Below are 14,800 nucleotides of genomic sequence, written 5' to 3'. Positions count from 1 at the left end.
TGAAAGAAAAAAGTCAACCTAGAATTTCATAAAGGAAAACTAACTTTATAAAATAAAGGCAATGATGAAGGCATTCCCAGTTAAACAAAAAAAGAAACTTCATTTCTAGCAAATCTGTCTCACAAGAAATACTAAAGAAGTGGGAGACTTTAACACCCCACTTACAGCAATGGACAGATCGACCAGACAGAAAATCAATAAAAAAACACAGGCCCTGAATGAAGCATTAGACCAGATGGATTTCATATTTATACGACATTCCATCCAAAAGCAACAGAATACCCATTCTTCTCAAGTGCACATGGAACATTCTCTAAGACTGACCACATCCTGGGCTACAAATCAAACCTTGGTAACTTTAAGAAAACCAAAATCATATCAAGCATCTTCTCTAACCACAACGCTATACAACTGGAAATCAACGACAAGAAAAAAACTGCAAGACACACAAACACATGGAGACTAAACAACATGCTACTAAACAACCAATGGATCACAGAAGAAATCAAAGAGGAAATTAAAAAATACCTAGAAGCAAATGACAAACAAAGACAATGACACTCCAAAACCTATGGGATGCAGCAAAAGCTTATCAAGAGGCAATACAAGCCCACCTCAGGAAACAAGAAAAAGCTCAAATAAACAAGCTAACTTTACATCTAAAGCAGACCAATCACACATACTGAAATTGAAACTGTGATTACAAACAAAAGTACAGGACCAGATGGCTTCACGGGCAAATGTTATCAAATATTTAGAGAATCGCTAATACCTATCCTTCTGAAACTATTCCCAAAAATTGCAAAGGAAGGGATTTACCCAAACTCATTCTATGAGGCCACCATCACCGTGATACCAAAACGAGACAAAGATACCACAAAAAAAGAAAACTACAGGCCATTTTCACTGATGAACATCAATGCAAAAATCCTCAACAAAATACTAGCAAACCGCATCCAACAATACATTCAAAGGATTGTACATCATGATCAAGTGGGATTTATCCCAGGGAGGCAAGGGTTCTTCAATATCCAAAATCAATCAGTGTGATACACCACATTAACAAACTGAAGAATAAAAATCATATGGTCCCCTCAATATATGTGGAAAAAACCTTTGACAAAATCCAACACCCATTTCTTTGTCTTTTTTGTCTTTTGTCTTTTGTTGTTGTTGTTGCTATTTCTTGGGCCGCTCCCGCGGCATATGGAGGTTCCCAGGCTAGGGGTCGAATCAGAGCTGTAGCCACCAGCCTATGCCAGAGCCACAGCAACGCAGGATCCGAGCCGTGTCTGCAACCTACACCACAGCTCACGGCAACGCCGGATCGTGAACCCACTGAGCAGGGGCAGGGACCGAACCTGCAACCTCATGGTTCCCAGTCGGATTCGTTAACCACTGCGCCACGACAGCAACTCCCCAACACCCATTTCTGATAAAAACCCTTCAGAAAGTGGGCATAGAGGGAATTTACCTCAACATAACAACAGCCATATATGATAAACCCACAGCTAACATCATTCTCAATGGTGAAAAGCTGAACAAATTCCCACTGAGATCAGAAATAAGACAAGGATGTCCACTCTCACCACTACTATTCAACATTGTTTTGGAAGTCCTAGCCACAGTAATCAGAGAAGTAAAAGAGAAAATAGGAATCCAAATTGGAAAGGAAGAAGTAAAACTATCACTATTGCAAATGACATAGTACTATACCTAGAGAATCCTAAAGACTCTACCAGAAAACTGTTAGAGCTCATCCATGAATTTGGCAAAGTCGCAGGATACAAAATTAATACACAGAAATCGAAGGCATTTCTATACACTAACAATGAAAGAGCAGAAAGAGAAATAAGGAAAGCAATCCCATTTACCATCGCATCCAAAAGAATAAAATACCTAGGAGTAAACCTACCTAAAGAGACAAAAAACCTGTACTCTGAAAACTGTAAGACACTGATGAAAGAAATCAAAGATGATACAAATAGAAGGAAAGATATACCATGCTCTTGATTGGAAGAGTCAATATTATCAAAATGACTATACTACCCAAGGCAATCTACAGATTCACTGCAATCCCTATCAAATCACCAAGGACGTTTTTCACAGAACTCAAACAAAATGTTAAAGTTTGTTTGGAGGATTTTCCGTTGTGGCTCAGTGGTTAACAATCTGACTAGGAACGATGAGGTTGCGGGTTGGATCCCTGACCTTGCTCAGTGGGTTAAGGATCCGGCATTGCCATGAGCTGTGGCGTAGGTCACAGATACAGCTCAGATCCTGAGTTGCTATGGCTCTGGTGGAGGCCTACAGCTATAGTTCCGATTAGATCCCTAGCCTGGAAACCTCCATGTGCCGCAGGAGCATCCCTAGAAAAGACAAGGGAAAAAAAGTTTGTTTGGAAGCACAAAAGACCCAGAATAGCCAAAGATATCCTGAAAAAGAAAAATGGAGCTGGAGGAATCAGGCTCCCTGACTTCAGACTCTACTACAGAGCAACAGCCATCAAAACTGTATGGTACTGGCACAAAGACAGAAATATAGATCAGTGGAATAGGATAGAAAGCCCAGAATTAAACCCATGCACCTACAGCCAACTTATCTATGACAAAGGAGCCAAGAATACACAATGGAGAAAAGACAGCCTGTTCAGTAAGTGGTGCTGGGAAAACTGGACAGCCACATGGAAAAGAATGAAATTAGAACACTCCCTAACACCATACACAAAAATAAACTCAAAATGGATGAAACGCCTAGATATAAGACCAGACACTTTAAAACTCTTAGAGGAAAACATAGGCCAAACACTCTCCAACATAAACAACAGCAACATCTTCTCAGATCCACCTCTTAGAGTAATGACAGTAAAAACCAAAAATAAACAAGTGGGACCTAATTAAACTTAAAAGTTTCTGCACAGCAAAGGAAACCCTAAACAAAATGAAAAGACAGGAGTTCCCGTTGTGGCGCAGTGGTTAACGAATCCGACTAGGAACCATGAGGATGGAGGTTTGATCCTTGGCCTCACTCAGTGGGTTAAGGATCTGGTGTTGCCGTGAGCTGTGGTGTAGGTCGCAGATGCGGCTCAGATCCTGCATTGCTATGGCTCTGGCATAGGCCATCGGCTACAGCTCCGATTAGACCCCTAGCCTGGGAACCGCCATATGCCGCAGGAGCAGCCCAAGAAATAGCAAAAAGACCAAAAAAAAGAGAAAGAAAGAAAGAAAAGACAACCCACAGAATGGGAGAAAATCTTTGCAAAGGAATCGACTGACAAGGGATTAATCTCCAAAATTTGTAAACACCTCCTACTGCTCAATACCAAAAAAACAAACAACCCCATCAAAAAATGGGCAGAAGATCTAAACAGACAGTTCTCCAAAGAAGACATACAGATGGCCAAAAAACACATGAAAAGATGTTCAACATCACTCATTATTAGAGAAATGAAAATCAAAACCACGATGATTTACACCAGCCAGAATGGTCACCTTACACCAGCCAGAATGGTCACCATTAAAAAGTCTACAAACAATAAGTGCTGGAAAAGGTGTGGAGAAAAAGGAACCCTATTACACTGTTGGTGGGATTGTAAATTGGTGCAACGACTGTGGAAAACAGTATGGACATGACTCAGAAAACTAAAAATAGAAATACCATTTGATCCAGCAACCCCACTCCTAGGCATCTATCCAGAGGAAACCATGACTCGCAAAGTCACATGTCCTCCAATGTTCATTGCAGCACTATTAGCAATAGCCAAGACATGGAAACAACCTCAATGTCCATCGATAGAGGAGTGGATCAAGAAGATGTGGTACAGATACACAATGGAATATTACTCAGCCATTAAAAGGAATGAAATACCAGCATTTTTAGTAACATGGATGGACCTAGAAATTATCATGCTAAGTGAAGTCAGTCAAACAGTGAGACACCAACATCAAATGCTTTCACTGACATGTGGCATCTGAAAAAAAGGACACAATGAACTTCTTTGCAGAACAGATACTGACTCACAGACTTTGAGAAACTTATGGTTTCCAAAGGAGACAGTTTGGGGTGATGGAATACACTGGGGTTGTTGGATGGAAATCCTATAAAATTGGATTGTGATGGTCATTGTACAACTATAAATGTAATAAATTCATTGAGTAATTTAAAAAAATTGAAATACTAAAGAAAAGCTCTTCTGATTGAAAGAGAGTGACCCAAACAGTGTCAACAAAGTAATTGGGTGGGTACTTGTAAAGACAGTGTTATTGCTTATTTCCCTTTTCTTTTCTTGACCGACATAAAAAGAAAGTATATAAAACAATATGTATAAAATGTATAAAAATACGTTTGACAATAACAGCCAAAACGAAGTAAGTAGGAGAGTGGGAACAAAGCTATACTGAGATAGGAAATGGCAAGAGATATTAACTAAATCTAGAGAAACAAAGAAAACACAAATCTTAAATAATATAATTGACAAATATTACTTTATATAATCACTTTAAAATAAATTTATATTTAATCCTATTAATATCTTAATATTTATATTCTATAAATACATTTGATCTCCTTTCTTCTTTCAGCTTCTTTTTTTCCTTTTGTCCACTTCCACAGCCAGGGATTAAACCTGTGCCACAGAAGCAACCCAAGATGCTATAGTGACAGCATGAGATCTTTAACCTGCTGCACCACAGAACTCCCTTTCTCAGCTTCTTTGAAGATATAAAAAACATAAAATAATAATTAAAACAGGGAGTTCCCATTGTGGCTCAGTGGAAACGAATCTGACTAGTATTCATGAGGATGCAGGTTTGATCCCTGGCCTTGCCCAGTGGGTTAAGGATCCAGTGTTGCCATGAGCTGTGCTGTAGGTCCCAGACATGACTCGGATCTGCTGTTGCTGTAGCTGTGGCGTAGGCCAGTGGCAGCAGCTCCACAATAGCAGCAGCTCCAATTCGACACCTAGCCTAGGAACCTCCATATGACGTGGGTGAGGCCCTAAAAGGACAAAAAAATTAAAAATTAAAAATAGGGAGTGTCCGTCGTTGCACAGTGGAAACAAATCCAATCTTAGAAAACATAAGGTTACAGGTTCGATTCCTGGCCTCGTTCAGTGGGTTAAGGATTTGTCATTACTGTGAGCTGTGGTGTAGGTCACAGATGTGGCTCAAATCCCAAGTTGCTGTGGCTGTGGTATAGGCTGGCAGCTGTAACTCCAATATGACCCCTAGCCTGGGAACCTCCATATACTGCAGGTATGGCCCTAAAAAGCAAAAAAAAAAAAAAAAAAAAAGAAAGAAAAAAAATTTTAGTAGTTCCTGTCGTGGCTCTGCAGAAATGAATCTGACTAGCATCCATGAGGATGGAGTTTGATCCTTGGCCTCACTCAGTGGGTTAAGGATCTGGTGTTGCCGTGAGCTGTGGTGTAGGTCACAGACTTGGCTCGGATCCCTCATTGCTGTGGCTGTGGTGTAGGCCAGCAACTACAGCTCTGATTCAACCCCTAGCCTGGGAACCTCCATATGCTGTGGGTGAGGCCCTAAAAAGACCACCCCCCCAACACAAAAAAAAAAAAAACCCTTTAAAAAATGAAGAAAAAAATTGTCATGAGAACATTTAGCCTATTTTTGAAACAATTCTCTTAATTTTTCTTCTCTATTCCCACCAGTACTACCTTAGTCAAGGAAAAGAGACAAGATATTCCCTTAGGGTATCTTTGATGTTTAAGATTATTTATAGGTATTTTCTCCCCATTCTCATAAACATAATGAAGAAAGCATAACTTACCAAATAAACAATATGCAGATCATTCTCTAAAACAAAGCCCTTCATTGCTCTTTGGAGATCAGCAAAAATATCCAAAGTATCAGCTGGAGAAAGTGAGGAAGAAAGAGTTGCTGAACCAAGGTGGGTTGGACGATACACATTTCCTGGTTTGGGTGTAGAGGAGTAAAAAACCAAATGTTAAAAATAAAATAAAACAAAATGCTGTCTTTAAGTATTCTATAATTAACCTTTTAGGCTCTGATAAATTTTACCAACAGAATCCAATGCATGGATATTTATGAGCAAATTCTATGCTAATTGTCTGATGTTGTTGAACAGCACTGATTTACTAAAAAATATGTTGATATACTAATTGAAAAGTCAGTTTCCTTTTAAACTGCTTTAAAAGTCAATTTCCTTTTACTAAGCAGTCTTAGACGCTCTAAATCACTAAAGATGAAAAAGTGAGTAAATTGCAACTAAAAAGTCGTTATTTACCTTCTGTTCCATCACTAGCTTCAGAAATCTGGATGAATTCATTTTCTAGTAGCCACATTACACAGGCCTCAATTGCTCCAAGATGAACAGAATCTTCATTATTCTTGACTTCCTTCTTCCCTTCTTTCATACTTGCAGCCAAAAATGTGCAAGAAGCATAAGTTTGTATATCTTGTGATGTACCTGCCACTCCACCAACTATTATCTGAGGCAAGAGGTTTGAAATTTTCTTTAGTTGTTTTAATAAGACACACATACTACCTTAGTCAAGGAAAAGAGACAAGATATCTAAAGGAAATTATTTTGCTGTCTTAAAATATCATCAGCATCTTGGAGCTTCTGCTGTGCACAGCGGGTTAAGAATCCAACTGCCGCAGCTCAGGTCACTGCAGAGGCATGGTTCCATCCTTGGCCCAGCACAGTCGGTTAAAGATCTGGCCTTGCTATAGCTGCAGCTCAGGTGCAATTCCTGGCCTGGAAACTTCCATATGCCAAGGACACGGCCATAAAAAATATTACCAGCATCTTAATGTAGAGACTTTTTATTAACTCTTCCATTATCATTCATTATAAATGTAGATAACATCTACTGACAAAATGAAAAGTTTTCCCTAAAAGTAGACACATTTTTCTCATAAATAAGTGAATCATTATCTATCTGAAATGCAAGAATAACATAATTAAATTTTACATATACATATGTCTATATCATATATAGTACAAAGGAGGTATTGATGGCTCATAGTCATGAACCAAATCAAGTCTTCTGATCCTTCTTTCTGAAATATGTGGGCATATAAGACTGCTAGTATTAAATAGTTCCCATCTGGAACAAGGTTGGGAATAGGTATAGAAAAAAACAAAGTGGCATCATGTAGACATCATTTTCCTAACAACTCTTCTATTACATACACTAATCTGCCCCTTTCCTTCATTCATTTAATATATATGTGGAACATACCAAATTATTCTACACAGAGCTATTTCATTCTTTTTAATGCCAGCAAAGCATAATTTTACCAAGATTCATTAAGTTTCAATGGTATTTTGGCTGCTTCCAGTTTTTTCTTATTACCAATACAGCCATAATAAACAGTCCTGTGTATTTAATTTGATGAAATTTCATAAATACATGCCTAAGTAAGACTTCTAGATGTGAGTCTGCTAGATAAATGGCCATGTGCTTTTTTTTTTTTAATTTTAGTAGGTAAGACCATGTTGCCCTCCAAAAGAGTTTCAGCACTATGTGTGTACATACCTTCTACAAAGTGCTATCAATCACTTTGTTTTTTCCAACAGAGCTAAAGAGGAATGAGTACAGTACCAGTACCTCCACCACCAGCACCGAAACAATTAACAAGGCATGCTGGTATATGAATAGAAACTTTTTTTTTCTTTTTTTTTTTTTTTTTTTTAGGGCTATACTCATAGCATATAGAAGTTCCCATGTTAGGGGTAAAACTGGAGCTGTAGCCACCAGCCTACACCACAGCCATAGCAATGCCGGATTCTTAACCCACTGAGGCCAGGGATCGAACCCACAACCTCATGGTTACTAGTTGGATTCATTTCCACTGCACCACAATGGGACTCCAGAAACATTTTTTAATGAATACGTGATCATTAAAAGGGATCATCTTGAGGTCTCTGAGCAAAAGGTTTATGCTTTAATGTCAACAGGTATTAACTAGATGGAGGAACTAGGGTCCATTTTTGTCATCTTCTCTTAAAATTCAGAAATAATTTTTTAAAAATCTAAAAAACAAAAAGAACTATCTGGTATTTATGTTTTAATTCACTGTTTTGAAGGGGCTTGATATGGCACTAGCTGTATTAAACTCCAGGAAATAACTACATAAAATAGATGAGATTCAGACCTTAGAAGGCTATAAACTTATAAAGAAACACAAAGCTAAGATTTTTCACATATGAAATAGCTCTATGATTGTATTATAAGAACAAAAAAGCAAATGTAATTTAGTGAACTCTCTTTTACCTCCAAAATAGCTCTTATCATGCTCGAAGTTACTTCTTCTCCTTCTTGTCTTTGCAGACAGCTGCTAACAGGTTTTAGAGATCCCTGAAGCAGGGCTATGCCTTTTGATTTCTCAGAGTTCTTACAAACTAAGATACTCTCACCTATAACCAAAAACAACATACAGTTGCAAAATCCCAACATATTTCCATAAGATACCTGCTAAAGAGAATTTTAATAGTCTTACTTATTTAAAAGGAGACAATAGATGCTAATGGCTGTTTTGATCACAGAATTATCACTAATGATTTTATTTTCTGAATTTTGGATTGAAGAGGATCGGAATATGCTATACCAAAATACGCCACAAGAGCATAAGGATTATTTTAACCAGAAGGTAATCAACAGGCAGAAAACAAAGTGTTCTTTGCCCTCTCCCTATTTGCCTAGAAGTAGGACCTAACTTTCTGTCTGTGAAGGTGTTCCTCTTCTTGTCTCTCAGAGCAGGGGAACAATTCTTATCAATGGAGGAAAAAAGTTATCACTGAGATGGGTGTGCGCAAATCTTATTAAATAAACCTTAATTTCCATTAGTGTCCAGCTTATATCTACCTTACCACAATGTACCACCCCTAGAAACCCAAACTCCTTTCCCTTGTCTTGTCACTTTTCTACAATTTATCACTCTGTTAAAAGGGTATATATGCCCCGGCATCTAAATGCTTCTTTTTCATTTCTTTTCTATTAATGACTTTATGTAAAAAATTAAATATTATATCAAGTAAAATATGTATGGCTTTTTTCCCCCATTAATATGTCATTTATCAGTTTAATTTGCAGGCACTAGCCACAGAATCTAAGAAGGTAGACGAAAAGTTTTTTTTTCCTTCCCTACAGGATTAACGATTGTTATTGAATAATTAAGTATATAATACTGATATTTTTGACAACTATAAAGGAAAACGCAGATGCAAAATATTATAGTTATGAAACTACATACTAATCCCTGTGTCCCTGTACTTTGAAGTAAAAGGCTTTTGCTTTAGTCTCCTAGACCTCCTCTGAGTCTCAAAATACTGTCTCAAAAGTTAATGATTGGGAAATGTGAAGATGTAGAAACAAGGAATAGCTGTTGAGCCAGAAAAGTGGTAACAATTTAGACCATAAACCAGCCCCATAGCAGAGTCACCCACCAAATGCCCAGTTTCCTTAAAGATACAGGTGAAAGATCTGACACACATTCCTAAGCTATGTTATAGGAAATAAACTCCCAGATGAAAAGTGTTGACTTCAAGCATTAAGACCCCAGACCAGATGAAACCAGAAAATTGGTGACACTGGAAACTTTCCCTATCAAGGTTGGCATCAGACAACCAATCTGAGAATTGTGCACAAGCTGCTCATGCACCCTGAAGCCCCCTTCCTCACACTGCCCTTTAAAAGCCCTTTGGAGGGCAGATCAAGATGGTGGAGTAAGATGTTGTGCTCTCCTTCTCCCACGAACGCAACAAAAAAACACATCTACATGTAAAATGACGCTGACAGAACATATGCTAAATGCCGGCAGAAGAACTTAAACCTCCAAAAAGGACAAGAAACTCTTGACAGAACTGGGTAGAACAAAAGAAAAAGAGAGAGAGAGAGAAGGAATCAGGACAGGTCAAGCAGTCCTGAGAGGGAGATGTGAAAGAGAAAAGGAACCCACATCCTGGGAAGCCACCTAACCAAAGGGGAGATAGCTGAGACAAAGGGACCTCAGAGTCGCCAAGAAAAGCATAGCAGCTGGACTGAGGAGGGCAAAGCAGAGTGAGAGCTACATAGATCATCTGCACCACCACACAGGACACCATAACCTGAGACTCTCAGGATGGGGCTGGGTGCTGAGACTTAGGCTCCAGAGGTCAGTCCCAGGGAGAGGACTAAGGTTGGCTGTGTGGGGACCACCTAAGGGGCTAAGGACTGCTGTGCCACAGGAGGGGGAGCGGTGCGCTACGGGCTGGTGAGTGGAATGCCATGGCAGAAGGAACCTGGGGAGGAACCCAGGGGAAGGTCTGGGCCCACAGGAGAAGCAAGGCGCCATTGTTGGAGAGGGAGAGAGGAGGAGGGGCGGACCACCATAGGAATCTTCCTGCGCACGCACACAGGGGCTCTCAGATGGTGGGGTGCCTCAGGCACAGGCTACTGCCGGCGAGAAGCCACTTGCTCTGGCTATGGGAGACTGGCTGGTTCTTGTGCAGGCTACAGGTGGCTGGGCAACTCTTGTGTGGGCTAAGGGCAGCGGGATGCTAAGTGTGACATGGTGACTCTTGCATGGTCTACAGGTGGCAGGGATGGACCACGGCAGTCATCTCAGAGCCAGAGGGAGGCATGGCCTGTCACCACTGGGGGCCAGTGAGTGGGCTCCACCTACAGCCCCAGTCACCTCAGGGGTCAGCAAAAAAAAGAGGGCACTGCAACCAAGCACCACACGTTATTGCTCTCGTCCCCCTGGGAACACACTGGCCCTGCAGCTGCCACTGCCAAATGCTCTGGGCAGCACCCAGGCACTTGATCACTGTCCCTTCCCAAGACCCTACAACTAGGAGCAGTTGATACAGCACTTTCTGCATGGGCTAAGCTGGATAGGATGCTTCTTGCATGGTCAGCAGGTGGTAGGGGGCAAACCACCACAGTTATCTCTGACTCCAGAGGCAGACGTGGGCCACCGCTCCCAGGGATCCCTGAGCAAGAACCACTTTCAGCCCCAACCACTTCAGAGGGCACCATAGAGGACATTGTGATGGAACACCACCTGCTGTTGCTCTTGCTCCTCTGGGAGCATACCTGCCCTGCTGCTGCCACTGCCAAACACTCTGGGCAGTGCCCTGACACTTGATCATTGTCCCTTCCCAAGAACCTACAACTAGGAGCAGCTGGTGTAGTACCTCCTGTGGTGGCTAAGAAGGACGTGGTGCTTCTGGCATGGTCTACAGGAGGTGGGGGCAAACCACTACTGTTATCTCTGGCTCCAGAGGTGGGGGTGGCCAGCCACCACTAGGGGTTCGTGAACAGGCACCACTTGTGGCCCCAATCACCTCAAGTACACCTCAATGGTACTGTGACTGGAAATCACCTGTTGTTGCTCTCACACCCCTAGGAGCATACCAGCCCTGCTGCTGCCACTGAGGAACGTTCTGAGCAGTGCCCACATACTTGATCTCTGTCACTTCCCAGGATCTTGCAACTAGGAGCAGCCTGTGCAGGCACCTCCTATGTGGGCTAAATGAGACAGGGTGCTTCTTGCATGGTCTGCAGGTACTGGGGGCAAACCACTGCAGTTATCACTGACTCCAAAGGTGGGCGTGGCCTTACACCACTAGGGGTCGCTAAACAGGCACCACTTGCAGCTCCAATCACCTCAGAGGAGGGCACTGCAGTGGAACACTACCTGTTTTTGCTCTCACTCCCCTGGGAACCCACACACCCTAGCTGCTCTCACTGCCAAATGCTCAGGGTATCCTGTCAATCTGCCTAAGGCTCACTACCATTTCCCAGGGCCCTGCAACTAGTAGGAGTAACCTGAGCCACCCTCCATCATGTCCTTGCTGCTGTTAAGAGCCCAGCAACCAGGCACTGACTATCAGCCCCAACCACTGTCTCCTTCTTCCTGGAAACACACTTAGCACCCTGTGATAACAGCCTGCTCACATGGAAGAAATAGATGGCAAATATTCAAACTCCCACACCAACAATAAATACTAATTCCCACAAAATACAAAGGGTTGCTCTTGCATAGAAGTAGCCCTCCAAGAATACAGTTTGGCTTCCCTAAACTTACAGAAAAAGAAAAACAAGCAAGATGAAGAAGCTCAGAAAGCATTCGCAGTTAAAGAAACAGAATTCACATAAAGCAGCAAACAATGAAAGAGACCTCTGCAGTCAGACAGACATTAAGTTCAAAAGGAACACAGTGAAAATACTGAAGGAAGTAAGGCTGAATATCAAGGAATTAAGAGTGGATATAAACAGTAATGCAAATCCCTTTAGAAAGGAACTAGAAAATATAGAGGAACATAAAAAATTATCAAATTCATTTGCAGAGATGCAAACTGAGCTAAAGCACTAAAGAGCAGAATGAATAATGTAGAGGAATGAATCAGTGACTTGGAAGATAAAATAATAGAAATCACCCAATCAGGACAGCAGACAGAAAACCAAACGAAAAAACATGAAAGGAATATAAGAGACCTATGGGATAATATAAAGCAGACCAATCTATGCATAATAGGAATTCCAGAAGAAGAAGAAAAAGAAAAGGGGATGGAAAATGTATTTGAAGAAATTATGTCTGAAAACTTTCCAAATCTAAGGGAAACAGATATTAAGATACAAGAAGCACAGAGGGCCTAAAACAAGTTGAACCCAAAAAGGCCCACACCAAGACATATTTTAATAAAAATGGCAAAAGTTAAAGAGAGAATTCTAAAGGCAGCAAGAGAAACACAAAGAATTAACTTTACAGAACCCTCATAAGGCTATCAGCTGATTTCCCTACAGAAACACTACAGGCCAGAAGCTGGTGGAAAGCTATATTTATTCATTTATTTATTTATTTATTTATTTATTTATTTTTTGTCTTTTGTCTTTTGTTGTTGTTGCTATTTCTTGGGCCACTCCCGCGGCATATGGAGGTTCCCAGGCTAGGGGTCTAATCGGAGCTGTAGCCACCGGCCTACGCCAGAGCCACAGCAACGCGGGATCCGAGCCGCGTCTGCAACCTACACCACAGCTCACAGCAACGCCGGATCGTTAACCCACTGAGCAAGGGCAGGGACCGAACCGGCAACCTCATGGTTCCTAGTTGGATTCGTTAACCACTGCGCCACGACGGGAACTCCTCCGGAAAGCTATATTTAAAGTTCTGAAAGGAAAAAATTTGCAGCCTAGAATACTCTATCCAGCAAGAATATCATTGAAAACATAAGGGGAAATAAAGAACTTCTCCAACAAACAAAAGCTAAAAAAGTACAGCAATACTAAACCTACTTAAAAGAAATACTGAAAGAAAAAAAAATACTGAAATGGCTTCTCTAAATAAAAAAAAAAAAGTAAGAAGAAACAGGATGTAGGAAACCACAATTGGAAAGCAATCACTTAAATAAGTCAGCATACAGATCTAAAAGAGGAAAAACAAAACAAAACCCAAAACTACTGTAAAAGCAATGATAAACATAAGGAAGAGCAAAATGGCAAACATAAAAACATTAAAAAAGGACTTCAAAATCATAGAATGTTAGGAAGGAAAATAAGAAAATATAGATTTTTTTTTTAATAACGTGTTTGAAACTATGACTATCAGGCTAAGCAAGCAGATATAGGAAGGGGTTAACATACTTAAAAAAACAGGGCAACCATAAATCAAAACTGAGCATTACATTCAGAAAAACTAAAAAGAAAAGGACACAAGCATAAAATAAACAGAAATCATCCAAACAAAAAAAAGAAAGGAACAAAGGAAAAACATAGAATCAACTGGAAAACAAGGTTTAAAATGGCAATAAATAGGAGTTCCCATCAAGGCTTAGTGATTAACGAGTCTGACTATGAACCGTAAGGTTGGAGGTTTGATCCCTGACCTCCCTCAGTGGGTTAAGGATTGGGCATTGCCTTGAGCTGTAGTGTAGGTTGCAGACTTGGCTCAGATCCCACATTGCTGTGGCTCTGGCATAGGCTGGTGGCTACAGCTCCAATTAGACCCCTAGCCTGGGAACCTCCATATGCTGTGGGTGTGGCCTTAGAAAAGACAAAAAGACAAATAAATAAATAAACAAATAAATAAATATAAAATGGCAACAAACACGTCTATCAATAATTACCTTAAATGTCATTGGACTGAATGCTCTAATCAAAAGACATAGAGGGATAGATTGGATAAAAAAGAAAGAGCCTACAATATGCTGTCTACAAGAGACTCATCTTAGGGCAAAGGACACATGTAGATTGAAAGTGAGAGGATGGGAAAAGATATTTCATGCCAATGGACAAGACAGGAAAGCAGGAGTTTCAGTATTCATATCAGACAAAACAGATTTTAAAATGAAGGACATAAAGAAAGACAAAGAAGGACACTATTTAAAGGTTAAAGGATCCATTCAAGAAGAGGATATTACAATCGTCAATATATATGCCCCTAATACAGGAGCACCCAGATAGATACAACAAATACTAACAGACATAAAAGGAGAAATTTATGGGAATACAATCATAGTAGGACACTTTAACACCCCACTCACATCAATGGACAGATCCTCTAGACAGAAAATCAATAAGGCAACAGAGATCCTAAAGGACACAATAGAAAAGTTAGATTTAATCAACATTTTCAGGACACTGCACCCCAAAATATCAGAATATACATTCTTCTCAAGTACACATGGAACATTTTCAAGGATCAATCATTTAACGGGGCACAAATCTAACCTCACCAAATTCAAGAGTATAGAAATTATTTCAAGTATCTTCTCTGACCACAATGGCATGAAGCTAGAAATCAACCACACAAAAAGAAAGGAGAAAAAACTAAAT

At 40.4% G+C, this 14,800-nt stretch overlaps 1 protein-coding gene across 8 annotated transcripts in view; it reads right to left on the bottom strand.

The window, feature by feature from the left end:
* Nucleotides 1–14,800, bottom strand: part of POLQ (DNA polymerase theta) — a 130,003-nt gene that overhangs the window by 84,609 nt on the left and 30,594 nt on the right. For all 8 annotated transcript variants that reach the window (XR_014824700.1, XR_014824699.1, XR_014824697.1 and 5 more), the window contains exons 10-12: nt 8,258–8,400; nt 6,262–6,466; nt 5,785–5,927 (exon numbers count right to left, since the gene is read on the bottom strand). Coding sequence is in view for 2 of the 8 variants with exons in the window: in XM_021070281.2 (XP_020925940.1) it covers nt 5,785–5,927; nt 6,262–6,466; nt 8,258–8,400 (491 nt within the window). In the remaining 6 variants the exon portion in view is untranslated. The remainder of the gene's footprint in view (nt 1–5,784; nt 5,928–6,261; nt 6,467–8,257; nt 8,401–14,800) is intronic.

The sequence above is a fragment of the Sus scrofa genome, chromosome 13 (assembly GCF_054392235.1).
Source record: "Sus scrofa isolate SSC_HxYL_T2T_F1_AM1 chromosome 13, Sscrofa_HxYL_maternal_Yorkshire_Landrace_v2.0, whole genome shotgun sequence".
Taxonomy (NCBI): domain Eukaryota; kingdom Metazoa; phylum Chordata; class Mammalia; order Artiodactyla; family Suidae; genus Sus; species Sus scrofa.
Note: the sequence above shows the minus strand (reverse complement) of the source record. Positions and strands in the feature narration are given on the sequence as shown.